Source organism: Hyla sarda, chromosome 9 (assembly GCF_029499605.1).
Source record: "Hyla sarda isolate aHylSar1 chromosome 9, aHylSar1.hap1, whole genome shotgun sequence".
Taxonomy (NCBI): domain Eukaryota; kingdom Metazoa; phylum Chordata; class Amphibia; order Anura; family Hylidae; genus Hyla; species Hyla sarda.
The window spans coordinates 69,788,291-69,812,062 of record NC_079197.1 but is presented as its reverse complement, the minus strand read 5'-3'; the positions used below and the strand labels follow the sequence as shown (position 1 = coordinate 69,812,062).

The window sequence follows — 23,772 nt, the reverse complement described above, 5'->3', positions numbered from 1 at the left end:
AAAAAAAAAATTACAACACAGCTTCATAAAGCTATGTTTCCCCACAGTTTTTTTCTGGCATTTTTTTTATATCTACCACTGCAGGTTTTGAGTTAAAGAAAAGACGGGGATCCAGCAGAAAAAAACCTGTGTAGAAACCTAGCTTAAAACAGTAATAGGGGGTCAGAACAATTTTAACCTCTTAAGGGTATTTTCATTTTTGCGCTATTTTCCTCCTCACCTTATAAAAATCATAACGCTATAACTTTTCCACCTACAGACCTATATAAGGTCTTTATTTTTTCGTCACCAATTTTACTGTGTAATGACATTAAAGGAAAGGGGTACTACCGTGGAAAACTTAATTTTTTTTTTTTAAATCAACTGGTGCCAGAAAATTTTACAGATTTGTAAATCAATATTGAGAGAGTATGGAAAAACAATCGGCACTCACCGGTCTTCTTCAGCAATAAGTTTCTTTAATGCAAAATACTCACATACAACAGATAGGGAGAGTGATCAACAGGGGGGTATAAACCTCCGGCAACAGACTGTTTTCCCGAACCGCACATCCTAGTCCACCATATCCAGTTGGTCAGCAGTTGCAGTGCCGGACATATTCTCCATTTAGATTTGTAAATCACTTCTATAAAAAAAATCTCAATCCTTCCAGTACTTTTTAGAGGCTGTACACTAAAGAGAAATCCAAAAAGAAATGCATTTCATGTGATGTCCTGACCACAGTGCTCTCTGCTGACCTCTGCTGTCCATTTTAGGAACTGTCCAGAGAAGCATATGTTTGCTATGGGGATTTTCTCCAGTTCCTAAAATGGACAGCAGAGGTCAGCAGAGAGCACTGTGGTCAGGACATCACAGGAAATACATTTCTTTTTGGATTTCTCTTTAGTATACAGCCCCTAAAAAGTACTGGAAGGATTAAGATTTTTTAATAGAAGTGATTTACAAATCTGGCACCAGTTGATTGAAAAAAAAAAAAAAAAAGTTTCCCACGGTAGTACACCTTTAATCATTTCCCCACAAAATCTACAGTGAAATAAAAATTATTTTTTTTACATCTCCCTGCAGCAGTCTATAACGAGACTTCCTTGCGGGGATGCGCTATTGGTGATGTCATCACATACGCAGATCAGGACGTCGGGACGCTAACGTCCCGTGGGGCGCCTGTGATGACGTCACCTATTGCGCACATTCCTGCAAGGAATTCTCGTTATAGACTGCTGCAGGCAGATGTAAGTACAGTAACAGTGTGAGCGGACCTGTGTGAATTCAGAGTGAGTGAGTGAGATAAACTTGCCTAATATGAGGGCCTGCCTGATCACCAGGGGCAAAACTATATTCTTAATGGTCCAGTAACAAAAGTGACCGCCGAGCCCCTGAGCCAGCCGGAGCACACATGGGGCCGGAGTACAGGTAGCAGGGGATCAGAGAGGAGGGGAGTTTTGGTAAATAATGTGGGAGAGGAGAGGGGGGTTGGTTTGAAATATAATGACATGAGGGGCATCAGAAGCGAGGGGGGTATAATGACACAGGGGGCATCAGAAGGGAGGGGGGTATAATGACACAGGGGGCATCAGAAGGGAGGGGAATATAATGACACAGGGGGCATCAGAGGGGGGTGGGAATATAATGACCCTGGGGGCATCAGAGGAGGGGGGGAATATAATGACACTGGGGGCATCAGAGGGGGGGATATAATGACACCAGGGGCATCAGAGGGGGGGATATAATGAAACAGGGGGCATCAGGGGGGGAATATAGTGACACAGGGGGCATCAGAGGGGGGAAATATAATGGCGCAGGGGGCATCAGAGGGGGGAAATATAATGGCACAGGGAGCATCAGAGGGGGGGTAACATAATGGCGCAGGGGGCCCTATTTGATCCCTACCTGATAAAGGGACATACCTACCTGAAGGGGGACTAACTACTTAAAGGAATACTGTAGTGCAAAATAACTTATCCCCATAAGTGATAGATCGCGGGGGTCTGACCGCTGGGACACCCCCCCCATCTCTTGTATGAGGCCCCAGCAGACAGCATGAAGGGAATGTTCCATCCCTGCATGACACGGCTACTGAAATGCCCCCTCCATGTATCTATGGGATACAAGGGAGGGGGGGGGGATTGTCGGCCGCTGCGTCATGCGGACAAGCCCCCATTCCTGCCGGGGCCCCTTACAAGAGATCGGGGGGGAGGAGTTCCCTAGCGGTCAGGATCTGTTATTTTGCACTGCAGTATTCCTTTAATGGGGTGGGCTTACTTATCAGGGACCCTATCCACCTAATGGGGTGACATACTGGTCTGCCTATCAAGTTTTTATTAAGAAAAGACCTTATTTACATACTATTTGGGTTACAATAATTTTTACCAGGACAAGTGGATTGTTATGAGGGACAAGTAGATTCTGCTCCGTTTTAGTCCCTTGGACAAGTAGTTTAAAAAAAAAATTCCACACCCCTGGTGCACCCTGTGCTTGCTCTCATTCTATGAAGCGCGTTCAGGTGCTTACAGCACTTCATACTGGGTTGGTTTCTGGCTGCTATCGTCCGATAGGACAGAAGTCCGGCATTAGCCCTGTAGACACCGCGATCAAAGTTGATTGTGGCATCTAAAGTCCCGGAAAACACATCCCAGCAGCTCAGGGTAGCTAATCGGGACACCTGCAGCGAAATAGCCAAGTTCCAATCAGCTGTTTGGACAACGGGAGGTCCCTTATCTGCTTCCCTGCTATCCGATCAGAGCTCCTTTGCTGCAGAAAGCTATGGCAGGCTGTAGCAATGGAGCGCAGATAACATTGATCACTGCTGTGCTATAAGACTGCATGTAATAATTCTCTATGGAGAATAAAAAGAAATGTTACAGGAAGTTCTGGTGTCCATATGAGTGACAAATATTTATCACCACTGACTTGATCAGAGAGAGAGTCACTAAAACTTTGGCCATAGCGTTGTTGCATATGAAGAGCAAGGAATACAGATGAAATTTCTGGAAACATGGAAAAGTTGGTTTTCAGTTATTCACATTATTTTTTTTACAAATTTCTGGGCCTGACAAGTAACATTATACACCGTTAATTGGCATTAGAATTTGTTGTGCTTCCTCTGCAAAAATGAATAAGAAATAATGAGCTCGTGTTGCTACAGAAGCTATTCTGGAGCAACATGAGTCGGATCTCAGGTCAGCAGTGTGTGGGGAAACTTATGATCATTATGAGATTGAAGACTGAATGGCTTTTTTGTACACTACTTGATTTCATGCCCAAACACATGAAATGTAACATTCCTGCACAGAAATTTGGGGATTTCTTTGTGTCCATACAAAATAAGTTTTTTCTTCACTAAATGAGTTACAAACATTCATCAATTAGCTTTGTCGGATAGGCAGCTAATACACGTTTCAGTTATGCTTTATTATTTAGTTATTTCAGTTATTCTTTAAACTTTCTCTTGTGTATAAAATTTTTTGATTTATTGAGGTACATTTCATAGATTTTTTGGCACACTGGGACCTTGATACATGTGTTGAAGTTGGATGAACATTATGATAAGCGCAGACTAAGACTGCATAGGCCATCCAAAGTTTTTCTCTATAAAAAAAAACTCCTGTAATGCAAATAAATTGTGTTATCGTTGAAATGGGGCTAAGGCTCCTTTCACACTTTGAGCATTCATCCGTTATTAAACACCCGTTTTCTATGTAAAAACAGATGTATAATAACGGATGAAATAGCGGGTGCTAACAGCTGAATAAATATTCATCCATTAAGACCCGTTATAACATCCTTCCTGTATGGCCGTTTTATCACCTCTGTCTACAGACTCCCACAGCTGGGACTACTACTACTACTCCCATCATGGAACAGACTTCTATCCATGATGGGAGTAGTAGCTCCCCATTACAAAATCACATTCAAGTCTATAGGATTTTTTGATTACCCATTATGGCCCGACATGAATAACGGACGTTAATTGTGATGGAAGAAAAAACAGCACATGCACAAATTTTTCTTCCATCACAAGAAATGGTAAATTAACGGCCATCATTTTTAACAGTGAAGTCTATGGCAAAGGGATGAACCTTTATGTCATCCGTTTGCACCCGGTTTATAATATCCGTCATTACTTCTGAGCATGCTCAGAAGAGGTGACATCAGCAGACTCCTGCAGTGCTGAGGGACTACTACTACTCCCATCATGGAACAGACTTGTTTCCATGATGGGAGTAGTAATACCCCGGCTGCAGACAGCTGGGGAGGCTACATTAGTGTTTGTACTACAACCCCCATCATGGAACAGACTCTGTTCCATGATGGGGGTTGTAGTACAGGGGCTGAGGGACTGATCGCACCGGGTCTCACTTCTGAGACCCGATGCGATTAGAAGTCATTAAACAGGGGAGCGTTCGGCATGCTGCACTCCCCTGCGATGTACAATGTATTTACTGTACTTTCATTTTTAAATTCCCCCGCTGGGAGCCCTGAATGGCTGGTTCTGAGGAGCCATTCAAGGCTCCTGGTGGGGTTTTCAAATAGAAGCGCTGCAGTGGGGAAAGATATATAGAATCGGTGGGGGGGGTATATATATCTGGCCCCCACAGCGCTTCTATATATCTTGCGCCCGCAGTGCATACATATATTGTCCCCCCACAGCGCATTTATATATTGTCCCCGCAGGGCATACGTATATTGTCCCACCTCCGCAGCGCTATCATAAGCCCCCGGCAGCTGTGGGGGGGGGGGGGATATATGCGCTGTGGGGGGGGGGGGGAAATATATAAATGCACTGCAGGGGGCAAGAGATATAGAAGCGCTGTGGGGGCCAGATAGATACCCCCCCCCAGCGATTCTATATATCTTTCCCCAACGCAGTGCTCCTCAGTACCGCCCATTCAGGGCTCCCAGGGGGGAATTTAAAAATGAAAGTACAGTAAATACATCGTACATCGGAGGGGGGCACAGCATGCTGCTTGCTTCCCTGTTTAATAACCTCTAATCGCCTCGGGTCTCAGAAGTGAAACCCGGTGCGATCAATCCCTCAGCCCCTGTACTACAACCCCCATCATGGAACAGAGTCTGTTCCATGATGGGGGTTGTAGTACAAACACTAATGTAGCCTCCGCAGCCGAGGAATTACTACTCCCATCATGGAAACAAGTCTGTTCCATGATGGGAGTAGTAGTAGTCCCTCAGCACTGCAGGAGTCTGCTCAGCATGCTCAGAAGTAATAACGGATATTATAAACCGGGTGCAAACGGATGACATAAAGGCTCATCCGTTTGCCATAGACTTCAATGTTAAAAATAACGGTCGTTAATTTACCCGTTTCTTGTGACGGAAGAAAAATTAGTGCATGTGCTGTTTTTTTCTTCCGTCACAATTAACGTCCGTTATTCATGACGGGCCATAACAGGTCATAACGGATAAGCAAAAAATCCCGTAGACTTGAATGGGATTTTGTAACGGACATTTAGCATCCGTTTTTAAAGCTTTTCTAACGGATGTTTATAACGCATCTTTTAACCGATGAATTTTAGAGTGTGAAAGCAGCCTAAGTTGCACTTCCAAACCCATTTTTTTATGGGTGACCAACATTGGTAAGTAAAACTAGATCTTTTCAGAAATTGCCGTGTTCATTTTATTTATGTTCTTTCATGATCTCAGTCAAGAACCATGGGAAACATCGGCAAATCACGTGATTAAAACATAGCTTAGCCTGGGGTGTTGGACCTGTTCCTGTCCACCTGGGCAGTAAGGCTATGTTTACAATTCTGTGTGGAGTCGGCAGAAAGAATGGACAGGTTCATTCTTTTCGCAGACATGGCAATCAGATTTTCCGCGCCAGATGTTTCTTCTGTGTGCACAGTGCAGCAGATCCCTGCTGCGGAATCTCTGTGCGGAATTCCAATGTGAAATTCCGTCCAGAAATTCTGACATGTGAACATAGCGTAACAGTTCTTAAAATATGAGGTTTCGTTTGTTTACTGGCCTTTAAAGTTGTAGCAAAAAATATGATGGTCACTTTAAACATTTCTTTCTTCAGTGTTATTGGCCGTTGGTGTTAGTGAATCAGCACTGGTTAACAAGATCTTCACTGGTGTCAATCTACTGGTGTTGGCTTTTGTCATACTGTCTGGCTTTCTAAAAGGTGATGTCAAAAACTGGAGTCTTATGAAGGAAGATTTTTATAATATCACGAATGGCAGGTAAGAATGTTTACTCAGATGGCATAATTGTTATAGTTTAACATGAAGTGAACTGTAATTTCTCATATGTCTTGTACATTATGAAAATGTATGTAAGACTGGCAGATGAGCACCACTTCTAAATAGCAGTTCTGTAATGCTACAAAACCTATTTCTAACCATTGCTCACTATGCTTTCAGCCTCAGTCTCCAAGAATTTGGTTCTGGAGGTTTTCTGCCTTTTGGTTTTAGTGGATCTGTATCCGGAGCAGCAGCATGCTTTTATGCATTTGTGGGATTTGACTGCATTGCCACAACAGGTGGGTATGAATAAAAGAATTCCGCAAGTTATTACCTTATCTCATATGTGTCTCTTTAAGTGGTAATAACTTTGAAATGCTTTTCTGAGTGAAGCGATTCTGAAAATGTTTTTTTTCTTGACATATTGTACCATATAGTGGTAATTTTTGTTGAAACACCCAATATTTTATGTGCAAGAACTGCAAAATCTTGTTAAAGTTCTAAAAGTCTTGGCCTTTTTCGTGTTCACTGTACAGTAAAAATTCTGTGGGTCAGACGCTTATGGCGATACTCATTTTATATAGCTTTTTATGTTCTTTTTCCTTTTCACAACAAAATCTTTATTTTTTTTCCTCCCTTTTTTTTTGTGTTGCCATGTTCCAGAAGGATTTAAACTGTGATTGACAGCCGGGTCCCACCACCGATCTCCTGCACCATGTCGCACAGAGCTGGGGATCAGTTGGGCATTTGTATACGTCCTAATGCAGGAACGTGTCGGCAGATAGGACGTTCTATAGCATTAAAGGGGTACTCCGGTGAAATTTTATTTTTTTAAATCAACTAGTGCCAGAAAGTTGAACAGATTTCTAAATGACTTCTATTTAAAAATCTTAAACCTTCCACTTTCAGCTGTTGTATACTACAGAGGAAGCTGTGTAGTTCTTTTCTGTCTGATCACAGTTCTCTCTGCTGACACCTCTGACCATGTCAGGAACTGTCCAGAGCAGGAGCAAATCCCCATATCAAACCTATCCAGCTCTGGACAGTTCCTGAAATGTCAGCAGAGAGCACTGTGGTCAGACAGAAAAAATCAAAAAGAAAAAAAACTTCCTCTGTAGTATACAGCAGCTGATAAATACTATAAGGATTAAGATTTTTAAATAGAAGCAATTTACAAATACATTTAACTTTCTGGCACCAGTGGATTAAAAAATAAATTCCACCGGAATACCCCTTTAAGTGGTTAAAGGGGTATTCCAGGATTTTTTATTTATTTATTAGACTATGCTATAGGGGCTGTAAAGTTAGTGTAGTTCATAATATAGTGTCTGTACCTGTGTGTGACAGTTTTCTCACAATTCTTATGTGATTTTCACCCCAATATTTATTTTTAACATCATACAAAATGACTGTTGTCTCAGATTTTTCCCAGGTTGCAATGTAGCCAAGACCTGACTCACTAGTCAGCTGATGACAGGGAGCCTGTCTGCTTCAATGGGTGGAGGGATCACATGGTGGGAGAAAGATCATTCTGTAACTAATGCAACAGCTGTAGGCACCCTGATTGAAAACCACAGGTCTTTTCAATGGATGCAGCTCATTTATGTTTCTAAGGGTGTGGTGGCTGATGTGTGGAAGGTAATACCAGTTCACAAAAAGCTAGCCACAGTGTTATGGTAATCTCACAACATAGCCATTTAGCCCCAAGACAAGCGCAGATCCCTCCTAAGCATGTCCATACTGTCTGCAAGGTACATACTAAAATCACCTTATGGTGGATAACCCCTTTAAGACAGGAAAGCTAAGCTGTTTTTCCCTCACACTTTTGATGAATCAGGGCCACTGCCTTTCAACTTTTTGTTGTGTATTTATTAACAAATTTCCAGGATGAATAATAGATGGATTCAGAAAGCAGAACTCTTAAAAAAAAAAAAAAAAAAAAAAAAAAAAAGGCACCTCATGGGAATTGCAGTGCAATTACAGTTTAACACCTTAAAGGGGTACTCCGCCCCTAGACATCTTATCCCAGGGGTCCCGCCACTGGGGACCCACGGGATCTCGGCTGTGGCACCCTGCTGTCATCACTGCACAGAGCAAGGACCAATACAAGTAAACCTGTACACCCCTGAAAGACCAGGCCTGTTTTTTCAAATCGGGGATGATTAACTTTATTAGAGAATAACTCTAGTAAGGTTTTGCCATTCATGATAATTCTGACTTAGTTTTTTTGACACAAGTTGTCCTTCATGCAGTGGCGTTGCTAGGGTTGGTGTCACCCGGTGCGGTAGAAAATGGTGTCACCCCCATACCTACCCCCTACCCCCAAGTTTTTAGCCTGTTGTGACAGACACCACTGTTGTAGTGCAGTGTGAGAAATTCCAGTATAATAATCAGATATACCAGTTGCCACAGAATAGGAAAGTGTTAAAGAAGTTTTCACCATTTAAATATACAGCTCCCAGAATTACTTAAAGGGGTACTCCACTGGAAAACATTTACTTTTATATCAACTGGTGCCAGAAAGTTAAACAGATTTTTAAATAACTTAAATACTAAGATCCTTACAGTACTTATAAGCTGGTGTATGCTCCACAGGAAGTTGTGTAGTTCTTTCCTGTCTGACCACAGTGCTATTTGCTGACACCTCTGTCCATGTCAGGAACAGTCCAGAGCAGGATAGGTTTGCTATTGGGATTTTCTCCTACTATGGACAGTTCTCGACATGGACAGAGGTGTCAGCAGAGAGCACTGTGGTCAGACAGAAAAGAAATTAAAAAAGAAAAGAACTACCTGTGAATTGCTTATACAGCAGCTAATAAGTACTGGAAGGATTAAGATTTTTAAGTAGAAGTAATTTACACATCTGTTTAACTTTGTATCACCAGTTGATTAAAAAAAATGTTTTCCAGTAGAGTACCACTTTGAGCAGTGGTGAGGTTATGCTGGGAGTTGTAGTTTCACTGACCTAACTGTAGAACTGGCAAGCGACTAAAGCTCTGATAGGACATAGAGAGGAGAATATACAATGATATCAGTGACTATAGGTGACATCTTCTCTATAGTCTTCCCTTATCTAATTCAGATGGTACATACCGCCTGGTCCAGCTAAAACTTCTCTCTGCAGAATGTGACGCCCAGACGTCTCCTCACTATGTCAGCGGATCCTCATCCTCTATATGAAAACAAGTATTATTATAAACCTGCCAGACACTGTATCCTCTAAATATAATACTACTATACACTATACTCTTTGATTATAAACCTTCCATACACCATACCCACTGAATATAATACTACCACACACTGTACATTCTGAATATAATACCAACACATACTGTACACTCTGAATATAAATCTGCCACATACTGTACCCCTGAATATAATACCGCCACACACTGTACCCACTGAAAATAATACTAACCCCATACTGTACCCTCTGAATATAATAACAACACATACTGTACCCCTGAATATAATACCGCCACACACTGTACCCCTGAATATAATACCGCCGCACACTGTACACTCTGAATATAATACCAACACATACTGTACACTCTGAATATAAATCTGCCACATACTGTACCCTCTGAATATAATACCGCCACACACTGTACCCTCTGAATATAATATCAACACATACTGTACACTCTGAATATAAATCTGCCACATACTGTACCCTCTGAATATAATACCGCCACACACTGTACCCTCTGAATATAATATCAACACATACTGTACACTCTAAATATAAATCTGCCACATACTGTACCCCTGAATATAAATCTGCCACATACTGTACACTCTGAATATAAATCTGCCACATACTGTATCCCTGAATATAATACCGCCACATACTGTACCCTCTGAATATAAATCTGCCACATACTGTACCCTCTGAATATAATACTACCACAAATTGCGCCCTCTGAATATAACGTTGCCATACAGTGCACCCTCTGAATATAATACCACAACAGCAGTAACACCCCTCAACATCCGTTAGCTGATGCTATTACCACGGGAGGGGGGTATTGGTGGTGTTGCTAGTGGATGATGGGGGTGCTACTACAGGGGGGGGTGTTGCTGGAGAATGATGAGGGTGCTACTGGCCATCCCCCCTGGCAGTATCACCCCCATCATCCATCGGCAGGATCATCCTCCTGGCAGGAGCACCGCCATCATCCACCATCAGGATCTGCTGATGGAGGTGCTACTGCTGGGGGGGGGGGGGGTGTTGCTGGTGGATGATGAGGGTGCTACTGCCAGGGGGGGGGGAGCATTAGGTAGGCAGCAGTTCCCCCACATTAGGTAGGTAGCAGTTTCCCCACATTAGGTAGCATATTTTCCCCACATTAGGCAGCATAGATTCCCCACATTTGGTACCAGTTCCCCCACATTAGGTAGGTACCAGTTACCCCACATTAGGTAGCAATTTCCCCACATTAGGTAGCACAGATTCCCCACATTAGTTAGCAATTTTCCCCCATTAGGTAGCACAGATTCCCCACATTAGGTAGCAGTTTCCCCACATTAGGTAGCATAGATTCCTCACATTCGGTAGCACAGATTCCCCACATTCGGTAGCATAGACTCCCCACATTTGGTAGCACAGATTCCCCACATTAGGTAGCAGTTTCCCCACATTATGTAGCATAGACTCCCCACATTAGGTAGCATAGACTCCCCATATTTGGTAGTAGTTTCCCCACATTAGACCACAGGTTACCTTGCAGGTTCCCCACAATGGGTCAAAGTCTCCCCAAATTAGATCGCTGGTTCAAACCCCCCCCCCCAAAAAAAAAAAAAAAAAAAAAAACACATACAACACAGAGAGAGACACACACAAACACACACACAGTCAGAGAGACACACACTCACAGACAGACACACACACAGCGTCACACACACAGAGTCACACAAACACACACACAAAGTCACACAAACACACACAGAGAGTCGCACAAACACACACACAGAGTCGCACAGTCACACACACACACACAGAGTCACACACACACAGTCACACACACAGAGTCACATACACACAGAGTGAGGAGAAAGGGTGAAAAGAAGCCGGTACAATGGAGGCGCTGCTCGAATGGTGAAATTACTGAGAAACTCAGGCGGTGCAGGATAACGATTTTTATTTATATAAATTGGGACAACGCGTTTCGGCATCCACTGATGCCTTCCTCAGGTCCACTTAACAATTCTAAAATAATAAAAGAAGGTATATCTGTATATCTCAAACTGATTATATACATACATCTTGATCAAAAAACACATGGACGGTGTTAGGTCTGGTATACAAGATATGTAGGATATAAAAAGAAACATATAAAAATAGTATAAAAAGAAAAACATTTTCTTGGGGACAGTGAATCTGTAATTTTCTATGCATGTCTAGGGAATCGCCAAAAAGTACACACACAGAGAAGAACAGGGGGGCGAAGGAAGTACAGATCAAGAAATAAATAAATAGATACATCCATATAAATAGATTGGCGGTGTCCCAATGGCTGGTCTATGGGCTGACAAAATGAGTAGGTAGGTGTTTGAATGAAATGACATGCATAAAACATAGATGGTAAGTAGAGTTTTTCAATGTAATAAAAACAATTAAAAGCATGGTCTTATATCTATATGTATATATTTTGTATTATTTGGGACGTTCCAGGGGGAGAACGGTTGGAGAAATAAAATGTCAGGATAGTGTCAAAAAAGGACTTACCCCATATTTCTATGTTCAATGTGGGAGAGCTGGAGGAGGGAGGCAGAAAGTTGAGAGTTAAGGGTAAGTCTGAGTGGGTGATGGATGTGGTGGGGTGGGGAGACAAAGCATTACTAGTCTCTGAGGGAAGGCAAAACCGTTACCTGGAGGATGATCCTGTCTTGGCGTCTGCACCGCTGCTGGTCTGTGCAGTGTGCTGGGAGCGCGCGCTTATGTACGTTGATATCGGCGCGTCACTTCCGGTGGGTTGTCTCGGCAACCACAGACGCCCCGGACTGGAGCGATGTGCGCCTGTCAGCTGATAAGCTGACAGGAGGATCGCAGTGATGTGTTGCGGGCCGATGGAGGTGTCCGCTGTTGAGGTGAACAGCGGACACAGGGGCCGGTGCCTGGATTATTGAAGCGATGCACTCCTGTCAGCAGGATCGCTGGTGTGTGTTGCGGACCGCTGAGTGTGCGAGGGCATGGAGGACCGTTTATATGGATCACTGGGGCGATGCGCTTCTGTTGGTGGGTGGGCGGTGATGTGGGGTATGTGATTGGGAGAGATGGGGGTGACAGGGGTGGGGATGGGTGTGTGATGTGACAGTGTGCTGGGGGCACTGTGGGGGAGGGGGGGTGGAAGGAGGGAGGGGAGGAGGGGGGGATGTATGGAACTGATGGGTTGTCTGGTGGTGGGGGGGGGATGGGGATATGAAGGCATGTGTGATGGATGGGTATGAGGGGTGAATTCATATTGAGAAATATGGATGAACCCGTATGGATACATGTGAGATAGATGGGCTAGGGTGTGAATAGTTAGGTAGGCAAAAAAGGGGCGAGAGCTGCTGATGTGTGATTATGATATGTTGTACTGTCATAAGATATCAAGGGAGTTCATCTGGCTTTTTTAAGTTCAATGCACTCATTTAGTCCATCTGGCTGGAGGCAGTGCATTTTGTAGATCCAAAATGCCTCTCTTTTGTTCAGTGTAGCTGTCCTATTTTCTGTGACGGGTGAGATTTCTTCAATTGGAGTGATCCTGATTAGGTTGAAATATTTGTTGTGTTTTTCGACCAGATGGCGGGAAACGCTGTGTTTTTGGAACCCAATGGAACAGTTGTACCGGTGACCATTGAGTCGTTTTCGCAGGGCTTGGGTGGTCCTCCCTATATATTGGAGGCCACAGTTACATTCAATTAGATAGATGACGAAGGTAGATCCACAGTTGAGATGTGATTTGATGGGAAAGGTGGCGGCAGTGATCCTTGAGGTAAAAGAGGTAGTGTTGTGACTGAGACAATTTTTTGTCTGCATTTGTATGACCCCATTTTCATTGGAGTTATTGTGGGCTGTGAGTTGGTGGCACACTTCTTCCTTAAACGACTAGGAGCTAAAAGATTCTTCAGTGTTTTAGCTCGTTGAAGAATCTTTTAGCTCCTAGACGTTTAAGGAAGAAGTGTGCCACCAACTCACAGCCCACAATAACTCCAATGAAAATGGGGTCATACAAATGCAGACAAAAAAAATGTCTCTGTTGCAACAATATCAGTCACAACACTACCTCTTTTACCTCAAGGATCACTGCCGCCACCTTTCCCATCAAATCACATCTCAACTGTGGATCTACCTTCGTCATCTATCTAATTGAATGTAACTGTGGCCTCCAATATATAGGGAGGACCACCCAAGCCCTGCGAAAACGACTCAATGGTCACCGGTACAACTGTTCCATTGGGTTCCAAAAACACAGCGTTTCCCGCCATCTGGCCGAAAAACACAACAAAGATTTCAACCTAATCAGGATCACTCTGATTGACCAAATCTCACCCGTCACAGAAAATAGGACAGCTACACTGAACAAAAGAGAGGCATTTTGGATCTACAAAATGCACTGCCTCCAGCCAGATGGACTAAATGAGTGCATTGAACTTTAAAAAGCCAGATGAACTCCCTTGATATCTTATGACAGTACAACATATCATAATCACACATCAGCAGCTCTCGCCCCTTTTTTGCCTACCTAACTATTCACACCCTAGCCCATCTATCCCACATGTATCCATACGGGTTCATCCATATTTCTCAATATGAATTCAACCCTCATACCCATCCATCACACATGCCTTCATATCCCCATCCCCCCCCCCACCACCAGACACCCCATCAGTTCCATACATCCCCCCCTCCTCCCCTCCCTCCTTCCATCCCCCCTCCCCCACAGTGCCCCCAGCACACTGTCACATCACACACCCATCCCCACCCCTGTCACCCCCATCTCTCCCAATCACATACCCCACATCACCGCCCACCAACCAACAGAAGCGCATCGCCCCAGTGATCCACATAAACGGTCCTCCATGCCCTCGCACACTCAGCGGTCCGCAACACACACCAGCGATCCTGCTGACAGGAGTGCATCGCTTCAATAATCCAGGCACCGGCCCCTGTGTCCGCTGTTCACCTCAACAGCGGGCACCTCCATCGGCCCGCAACACATCACTGCGATCCTCCTGTCAGCTTATCAGCTGACAGGCGCACATCGCTCCAGTCCGGCGTCTGTGGTTGCCGAGACAACCCACCGGAAGTGACGCGCCGATATCAACGTACATAAGCGCGCGCTCCCAGCATACTGCACAGACCAGCAGCGGTGCAGACGCCAAGACAGGATCATCCTCCAGGTAACGGTTTTGCCTTCCCTCAGAGACTAGTAATGCTTTGTCTCCCCACCCCACCACATCCATCACCCACTCAGACTTACCCTTAACTCTCAACTTTCTGCCTCCCTTCTCCAGCTCTCCCACATTGAACATAGAAATATGGGGTAAGTCCTTTTTTGACACTATCCTGACATTTTATTTCTCCAACCGTTCTCCCCCTGGAACGTCCCAAATAATACAAAATATATACATATAGATATAAGACCATGCTTTTAATTGTTTTTATTACATTGAAAAACTCTACTTACCATCTATGTTTTATGCATGTCATTCCATTCAAACACCTACCTACTCATTTTGTCAGCCCATAGACCAGCCATTGGGACACCGCCAATCTATTTATATGGATGTATCTATTTATTTATTTCTTGATCTGTACTTCCTTCGCCCCCTGTTCTTCTCTGTGTGTGTACTTTTTGGCGATTCCCTAGACATGGATAGAAAATTACAGATTCACTGTCCCCAAGAAAATGTTTTTCTTTTTATACTATTTTTATATGTTTCTTTTTATATCCTACATATCTTGTATACCAGACCTAACACCGTCCATGTGTTTTTTGATCAAGATGTATGTATATAATCAGTTTGAGATATACAGATATACCTTCTTTTATTATTTTAGAATTGTTAAGTGGACCTGAGGAAGGCATCAGTGGATGCCGAAACGCGTTGTCCCAATTTATATAAATAAAAATCGTTATCCTGCACCGCCTGAGTTTCTCAGTAATTTCACCATTCGAGCAGCGGCTCCATTGTACCGGCTTCTTTTCACCCTTTCTCCTCACATTGCATATCGGCTCCTTATTTAGGAGCTCGTTGCCGGTGGGAGAGCAGCAGCTCATCCAATACTAGGGCTGCACAGGTCCCAGTGCGGCCTCTTCCAAGGTCGGTATATCACTGTTGGTGAGGTGGAGGGTGCACATCAGTGAATACAATCCTCTCAGGGAGCGCCCCCTGCACCTTTTTCTCCCCTCTCGTTTTCTAGCTACATACACACAGAGTCACACACAATGCTTTAAGTGGGCCAAAAGAGGTGCCGGTACTCCCCCCCCCCCCCCCAGCCCGACCACACCCCCCCCCCCCAGTCCGACGCCACATCCACCCCCCGGCCGCGCCACCCCCCAGTACTGAACATGAAAATACCCTTAGAAAGTACCCTTAGAAAGAGCTACTGAACATAAATAAAATGTGCAAAAGGGTATTAAAAAAATTTGGTAGAAAATGTACATAAAGTAAATAATAAAACATAATAACATACTAACCATAGAACAGTAAACATAAACCTGTTCCCCACATTAGGTTGGCAGTATAGTTCCCCCACATTAGGTGCAGTACAGTTCCCCCTCATTAGGTGCAGTACAGTTCCCCCATATTAGGTGCAGTACAGTTCCCCCACATTAGGTGCAGTATAGTTCCCCACATTAGGTGCAGTATAGTTCCCCACATTAGTTGCAGTATAGTTCCCTCACATTAGGTGCAATATAGTTCCCCCACATTAGGTGCAGTACAGTTCCACACATTATGTGCAGTATAGTTCCCCCACATTAGGTGCAGTATAGTTCCCCCACATTAGGTGCAATATAGTTCCCCCACATTAGGTGCAGTATAGTTCCACACATTATGTGCAGTATAGTTCCCCCACATTAGGTGAAGTATAGTCCCCCATATTAGGCGCAGTATAGTTCTCCACATTAGGCGCAGTATAGTTCTCCACATTAGGTGCAGTATAGCTCCCCACATTAGGTGCAGTATAGTTCTCCACATTAGGTGCAGTATAGTTCCCATATAGTTCATCTGGGGGTGCTACCTTTCTACTGGCAGGAAGAGGGGGTTAATTTGAGGGTACTACCTTCTTACTGGGGGGGGGGTTAATCTGGGGGTACTACCTGCCTACTCGGGGCCCCAGATTAACCCCCCCCCCGGTAGGCCGGTAGTACCCAAGATTAACCCCCTCCCCCCAGCAGGCAGGTAGTACCCCCAGATTAACCCTCTCCCCTCAGCAGGCAGGTAGTAACCCCCAGATTAACCCCCTCCCTCAAGCAGGCATGTAGTACCCCCAGATTAACCCAGGAGGGGGGTTCATCTGGGGGTGCTACCGTCCTACTGGGGGGAGTAAATCTGTGGGTACTACATGCCTACTGGAGGGAGGGGGTTAATCTAGGGGTACTACCTGCCTACTGGAGGAGGGCAAGTTAACCTCCTCCCCCCCCAGTAGGCAGGTAGTACCCCCAGATTAACACCCCCCCATAGGATGGTAGTACCCCCAGTTTAACCCCCCCCTTGTAGGAAGGTAGTACCCCCCAGATTAACCCCCTCTCCCCCCCCATAGGAATGCAGTACCCCCCAGATTAACCCTATCCCCCCACCCTCTTAGAAGGTAGTACCCCCCTGTTTAACCCCCTCCCCTCCCCCCAGACCCAGTAGGCAGATTGATATAACATCTACTCACTCAGCGCGGTAATCCTGTGAGCCGCGTACCGTCACGTGACACGTCACGTCACGCTCTGGGGCCGGCGTCCTTGAATTCAGCGTGACGTCCTGATGGTCATGTGACGCCCGCAAATCCCGGACCAACTGAAGGTGAGCCAGAGCGGAGCGGGGCACAAAAAGGAGCGGGAGGCAGCGCTGTGCGGTGCGCCTGACGGACAGGCGCACCGCACAGCGCAGGGGGGGGGAGGAGGCCGGTCGGGCACAGATGGGGGGTGCTGCGGAGCGTCTTGGTGTCACCCCATTAGGTTGTTGTCACCCGATGCGTGCCGCACCCCCCGCACCCGGGTCGCAACGCCACTGCCTTCATGTACATAGTAAAAGTAAGCCGATATAATTAGTAATTTTTTTTTTACAATGCAAAAATCATGAAATTTAAATAAAGATTTTTTTTTACTATTTTAACACTAATAGGCTGCATATACTGGTATTTATAAATTTAAAGTTAAAAAATAAATGGGAGCTCAACATAAAACGTGCCCAAGCCGAGGATACTGTGTTGCACAAAAACCCAATGCAAGTGGAGACAAAATGGCTAACGGTCCTTCTAGGCTAGGGGTGAGTGATAAGAGAAAGAACAGAAGAAAATAAAAAGAGTATAAAAAGAATAAAAAAGGAGAATAAGAGAGAGTTTCCAATTTAGCATTTATTTAAATAATCTTAGTGGAGTGGGGTCCTTAGCAGGGCCCTTGCTTCAGGCTATTCACGAGATATAAAATATAATATATAAATACACTATGAGAACTGTACTGAAGATATATATAAAAACAACACTAGGTAATAATACCCCTATTAAATATAATTCGAACTGGACACGGAAATAGTTAAGTCTTTGCACTACAAATGCTGTAAATATGGATATTTTCTCCGCAACTGGAGATGGATTATGTATAGTCAATAGCTTGGCAGGGACGGCACCGTGCCGAAATAAGTTAGTTAGCAGTAGATAATATTTAGTCGCAGCATTTGGCAGCGCTGGATTCCCCCTGTTTGTAGCCCACTCTATCCTGACTGCCCAGGGCTACAGTATGAGTGGCTTCAAACTCGGCGGGGGTTGTGGCTGATTGTCCACAGTTATTGTAATCCTCCGCTTCGGGACCTCGCTATCACCCAGCGCAATGTGAGTTTGGCACTGTGTGCTTCTTACCAGCTATGCCGATTGTGGGCTGGATGTAGTCGTCCTTGCTGGGGCTGGCCAGCGGAGCAGAAAGAGTTCCTGATGAAGCGTGTTTCTCTAGTCAGAGGCTCCTAGGATATAAGTCCTGCTGTGTGTCCACAGTGGGGGTGATGGTAGGTGACTTCTCGGGCTAGACGCCTAATGATGTCTCTAAATATCTATCCTGTAACAATAAATGCCAATTTTTTGAACATATTTGTCTCAATTTTTTTATGGTCCTGATTGAAGGGAAGGATTAAACATATTGTGTTGTCAGTTGTTTGTGGATGATGTTGGTTCTGGAAAAAAATCTGTTCTATCTAAATTTTCAATTTTCTCTTGTTGGGATAATTTTTACTCAGGAATTTATTGGTTAGTTCTTGTGCCTCTTTTTGATATTGTTCATCTTGTGTACAATTTCTTCTTAGCCGTCTATACTAGCTGGTACAGTGGGGATCAAAAGTTTAGGCACCCCCGGTAAAAATTTGCATTAAGGGGGTACTCCGGCGCTTAGACATCTTATCCCCTATCCAAAGGATAGAGGATAAGATGCTTGATCGCGGGGGTCCCACTGCTGGGGACCCCCATGATCTTGCACACCGCACCCCGTTAAAATCAGTCCCCAGAGTGTGCAAGATCACGGGGGTCCCCAGCGCCGGGACCCCGCGATTAGGCATCTTATCCCCTATGCTTTGGATAGGGGATAAGATGTCTAAGCGCCAGAGTACCCCTTTAATGTGCATAAAGAAGCCAAGGAAAGATGTAAAAATCTCCAAAAGGCATCAAATTACAGATTAGACATTCTTATAATATGTCAACAAAAGTTAGATTTTATTTCCATCATTTACACTTTCAAAATAACAGAAAACAAGAAATGGCTTCTGCAAAAGTTTGGGCACCCTGCAGAGTTAATATCTTGTACTGCTCCCTTTGGCAAGTATCACAGCTTGTAAACGCTTTTTGTAGCCAGCCAAGAGTCTTTCAATTCTTGCTTGATTCTTTGCCCATTCTTCCTTACAAAAGTCTTCCAGTTCTTTGAGATTTCTGGGATGTCTGTCACTCACTGCTCTTTTAAGGTCTATCCATAGATTTTCAATTATGTTGAGGTCAGGAGATTGTGAAGGCCATGGCAAAACCTTCAGTTTACGCCTCTTGATGTAATCCCCTGTGGATTTTGAGGTGTGTTTAGGATCATTATCCATTTGTAGAAGCCATCCTCTCCAGCTTTTTCACAGATGGCATCAAGTTAGCATCCAAAATTTGCAGAAATGTTATTGAATCCATTTTTCCTTCTACTTGTGAGGTGTTCCCTGTGTCACTGGCTGCAATACAACCCCAAAGCCTGATTGATCCACCCCATGCTGAACAGTTGGACAGAGGTTCTTTTCATTAAATTCTGTTCCCCTTCTTCTCCAAACGTACCTTTGCTCATTCCGGCCAAAAAGTTCAATTTTAACCTCATCGGTCCACAGAACGTGTTTCCAAAATGCATCAGGCTTGTCTATATATTCATTTGCAAAGTTCAAACGCTGATTTTTGTGGTGAGGACGTAGAAGAGATTTTCTTCTGATGACTCTTCCATGAAGACCATATTTGTACAAGTATCTCTTTATTGTGAAATAGTGTACCACAACTCCTGTGTCTGCCAGATATTTCTGGAGGGATTGTGCAGTCAAATGTGGGTTTAGAATAGTTTTTCTCACAATCTTGCGAGCTGTTCTGTCTGATATTTTTCTTGGTCTTCCAGATCTTGCTTTAACTTCCACTGTTCCTGATTTTGCTATCTTCTTATAGCCTTCTCCAGCTTTGTGAGCATCAACTATTTTTAGTTTCAGATTTCTAGACAACTGCTTAGAAGTGCTGATAGTTGGGGCAAGGTCAGATGAGTCTGGGGATTTAAAACCTTTGAGATTGACAACACCTGGTCTTCCCAGATGATGATTGAGAACAAACCATGACACTGGCAGGTCTCAGCTTTGCAAAGGGGGCAGTGAATGCTATAAATTCTGCAGGGTGCCTAAACTTTTGCAGACACCATTTTTTTGCTTTCTGTTATTATGAAAGTGTAAATGATGGAAATAAAATCTAACTTTTGTTGACATTTTATAAGAATGTCTAATCTGTAATTTGATGCCTTTTGGAGATTTTTCCATCTTTCCGTGGCTTCTTTATGCACATTAATACAAATTTTTACCTGGGCTGCTCAAACTTTTGATCCCCACTGTAGGGATCTTAAGGAGCCATTGAGGTAGATGGCAGCTTGAAAATAGTATGAAGCTATTTTTCGCTGTATGCTTATTAAATGTACTGCACACTAATTTAGTAGGGGTAGAAGTGATTAAAAGATCAATGAATTCAACATTTGTCTTGCTGATATGTGGTGTAAATGCTAAGTCCCAAGTGTTGTTATTAAGGTTGCTGCTGGCACTTGCATTTTGTAAACGCTGCTATGCCCTATGCTGCACTATGCCCTATTTATATGCTGCAATGTTCATAATTTGGTCTATTTGTCAGCACTTGTATTTAGTAATGCGGCTACATCCTGTTTTGCACTAGATCCTATACATATGCTGCAATATTTATTATATAATACCGTATATACTCGAGTATAAGCCGAGTTTTTCAGCACGATTTTTCGTGCTGAAAACACCCCCCTCGGCTTATACTCGAGTGAACTCTCCACCCGCAGTGGTCTTCAACCTGCGGACCTCCAGAGGTTTCAAAACTACAACTCCCAGCAAGCCCGGGCAGCCATCGGCTGTCCGGGCTTGCTGGAAGTTGTAGTTTTGAAACCTCCGGAGGTCCGCAGGTTGAAGACCACTGCGGCCTTCGACATCATCCAGCCCCCTCTCCCCCCCCTTTAGTTCTGTACAGTACTCACCTCCGCTCGGCGCTTGTCCGGTGCTGCAGGACTGTCCGGAAAGGAGGTGGTCCGGTGGGATAGTGGTTCCGGGCTGCTATCTTCACCGGGGAGGCCTCTTCTAAGCGCTTCGGGCCCGGCCCCAGAATAGTCACGTTGCCTTCACAACGACGCAGAGATATGTTCATTGACAACGTACTTCTGCGTCATTGTCAAGGCAACGCCTCTATTCCGGGCCCGCAGCGCGGAGAAGAGGCGCCCCCAGTGAAGATAGCAGCCCGGAACCACTATCCCACCGGACCACCTCCTCTCCGGACAGTCCTGCAGCACCGGACCAGCGCCGAGCGGAGGTGAGTACTGTACAGAACTAAAGGGGGTGAGAGGGGGCTGGATGATGTCGAAGGCCGCAGTGGTCTTCAACCTGCGGACCTCCGGAGGTTTCAAAACTACAACTCCCAGCAAGCCCGGACAGCCGGTGGCTGCCCGGGCTTGCTGGGAGTTGTAGTTTTGAAACCTCTGGAGGTCCGCAGGTTGAAGACCACTGAGGGCGGATGATGAGAAGAGGATGATGAAGGGGGGGTGTGGGATGATGACAAGAGGATGATGAAGGGGGATGGGGATGATGACAAGGGGATGATGAAGGGGGGGTGTGGGATGATGACAAGGGGATGATGAAGGGGGGGGGTGTGGGATGATGACAAGGGGATGATGAAGGGGGGGTGTGGGATGATGACAAGGGGATGATGAAGGGGGGTGGGGATGATGACAAGGGGATGATGAAGGGGGGTGGGGATGATGACAAGGGGATGATGAAGGGGGGTGGGGATGATGACAAGGGGATGATGAAGGGGGGGGTGTGGGATGATTCCAAGGGGATGATGAAGGGGGGTGGGGATGATGACAAGGGGATGATGAAGGGGGGATGTATGGGATGATGACAAGGGGATGATGCCAGGTGATGATGATGAGGGTCTGGATGATGACAGGCGGTGATGATGATGAGGATGTTAATGACGGGTCTGGATGATGACAGGGGGGATGATGTATTTCCCACCCTAGGCTTATACTCGAGTCAATAACTTTTCCTGGGATTTTGGGTTGAAATTAGGGGTCTCGGCTTATACTCTGGTCAGCTTATACTCGAGTATATACGGTAAGTAGTTAAGCAGCCACATATCTTTGAGGGTGTGCATTTATAAATTATTGTAATAATACTTGCCAGGATGTTCCCCCATCCATTATTTTAAACATTGTCCTATGTGTATGTGTTTTTATGGGAAAATGGGATTTTAAGTTTTTTGTTTATTATTTGTGTAATAAAGAATACATTTTTGGTGATTACTTTGTAGTTAAATTTATTTGAGTATTAAGGTTCACCTTCAGGCCTGTTCCAAATAAAAAAAATCGTTCATATAACGGTGTCAGAGTAGCAGGCCGCGAATCTGATACCCATGTCTGTTCCATTTGTCTGTAAAAAGTGTTCCCCTCAAAATAAAAATAATTGTGTGTTAAAATGAAATAAATAGCATCCAAAATAAGTCACTTGATCAGGTAAAATGTGTGCATTTAAAAGATGGTGTTTAACAGCAGCTAGTCCTAGTTCATGTTTAATAACTGTATACAAAGAGCTTATGTCTAAAGTGGCTAGCGTGTAAGTGGGGTTCCATGGAAATTCTTCAATCAACTGTACTATTTGTGTTGTATCCTTAAGGTAATATGGAGTAGTTTGGACGTGTGGTTGCAAAAATGTATCTATATATTGGGAGAGGTTTGAAGTTAATGATCCCATTCCTGCGATTATGGGATGGCCAGGGGGGTGTGTTGGGTTTTTATGGATTTCTGGTATACAATAAAAAACTGGCAATCTTTCTTGTGTCCCTAAAATGAATTTGGCTTCTTTTATCTGTTAAAATGTTTTGGGCTTTAACACCTTCGCATAAAATCTTAAGTTCGCTCGTAGGAATGTTGAATGGGATCCTAATTTAGTTTCTGATATGTTTTATCATCCGCTAGTTGTCTGAGGCATTCTGTATTGTAATCAGATGTATTGAGAATTACTATGCCCCCTCCCTTGTCCGCAGGGCGGATAGTGATTTTTGCATTTTCTTGTAGCTCTGTGATGGCTAATCTCTCTGAGATTGGAATTGGTGTTTAGCTTTGTTGGTATATGTGACAAACCGCATGTTTAAAAGCATTAATAGATGGACCAGCTTCTTGTCTGGGATAAAAGTTGGACTTTAGGGTACAATTGGTAGTAGGGAGTGTAGGGATCTGTGTTAAGAGGTTTGGATGTGATGGGGTGTTTTATGAAATATTTCTTAAGACACAAGTGTCTAACAAATGTTTCAGTGCCAATATATGCTCTATTTAACGGGTACATGGGGGCAAATTTGAGGCCCTTATTTAACAGGGACTTTGAGCTGGCATAAGTTCAATACTACTTAAATTAATGATGGCGCTTGGTTCTACTGTAGTTTTCCTATCTTGGAAGGTGGTTGGGACTGTGTGGCTACTTCTTCTTTTTCTTCTAATCCTCTTTTTCAGGGGGTGGGTGGGGCAGTGGGGAGCATGGTGCTGTGTAGGGGTGTTGAGGGTACTGTGTGGATATCTGCTGTGATTGTTTCTTGATCAATGGA

At 44.3% G+C, this 23,772-nt stretch overlaps 1 protein-coding gene across 2 annotated transcripts in view; it reads left to right on the top strand.

Moving 5' to 3' along the window:
• The window catches only part of SLC7A3 (solute carrier family 7 member 3), a 208,994-nt gene that overhangs the window by 88,700 nt on the left and 96,522 nt on the right, over nt 1-23,772 (top strand). For both annotated transcript variants that reach the window (XM_056537883.1, XM_056537884.1), the window contains 2 exons: nt 6,038-6,200; nt 6,381-6,499. In XM_056537883.1, coding sequence (XP_056393858.1) covers nt 6,038-6,200; nt 6,381-6,499 — 282 coding nt within the window. The remainder of the gene's footprint in view (nt 1-6,037; nt 6,201-6,380; nt 6,500-23,772) is intronic.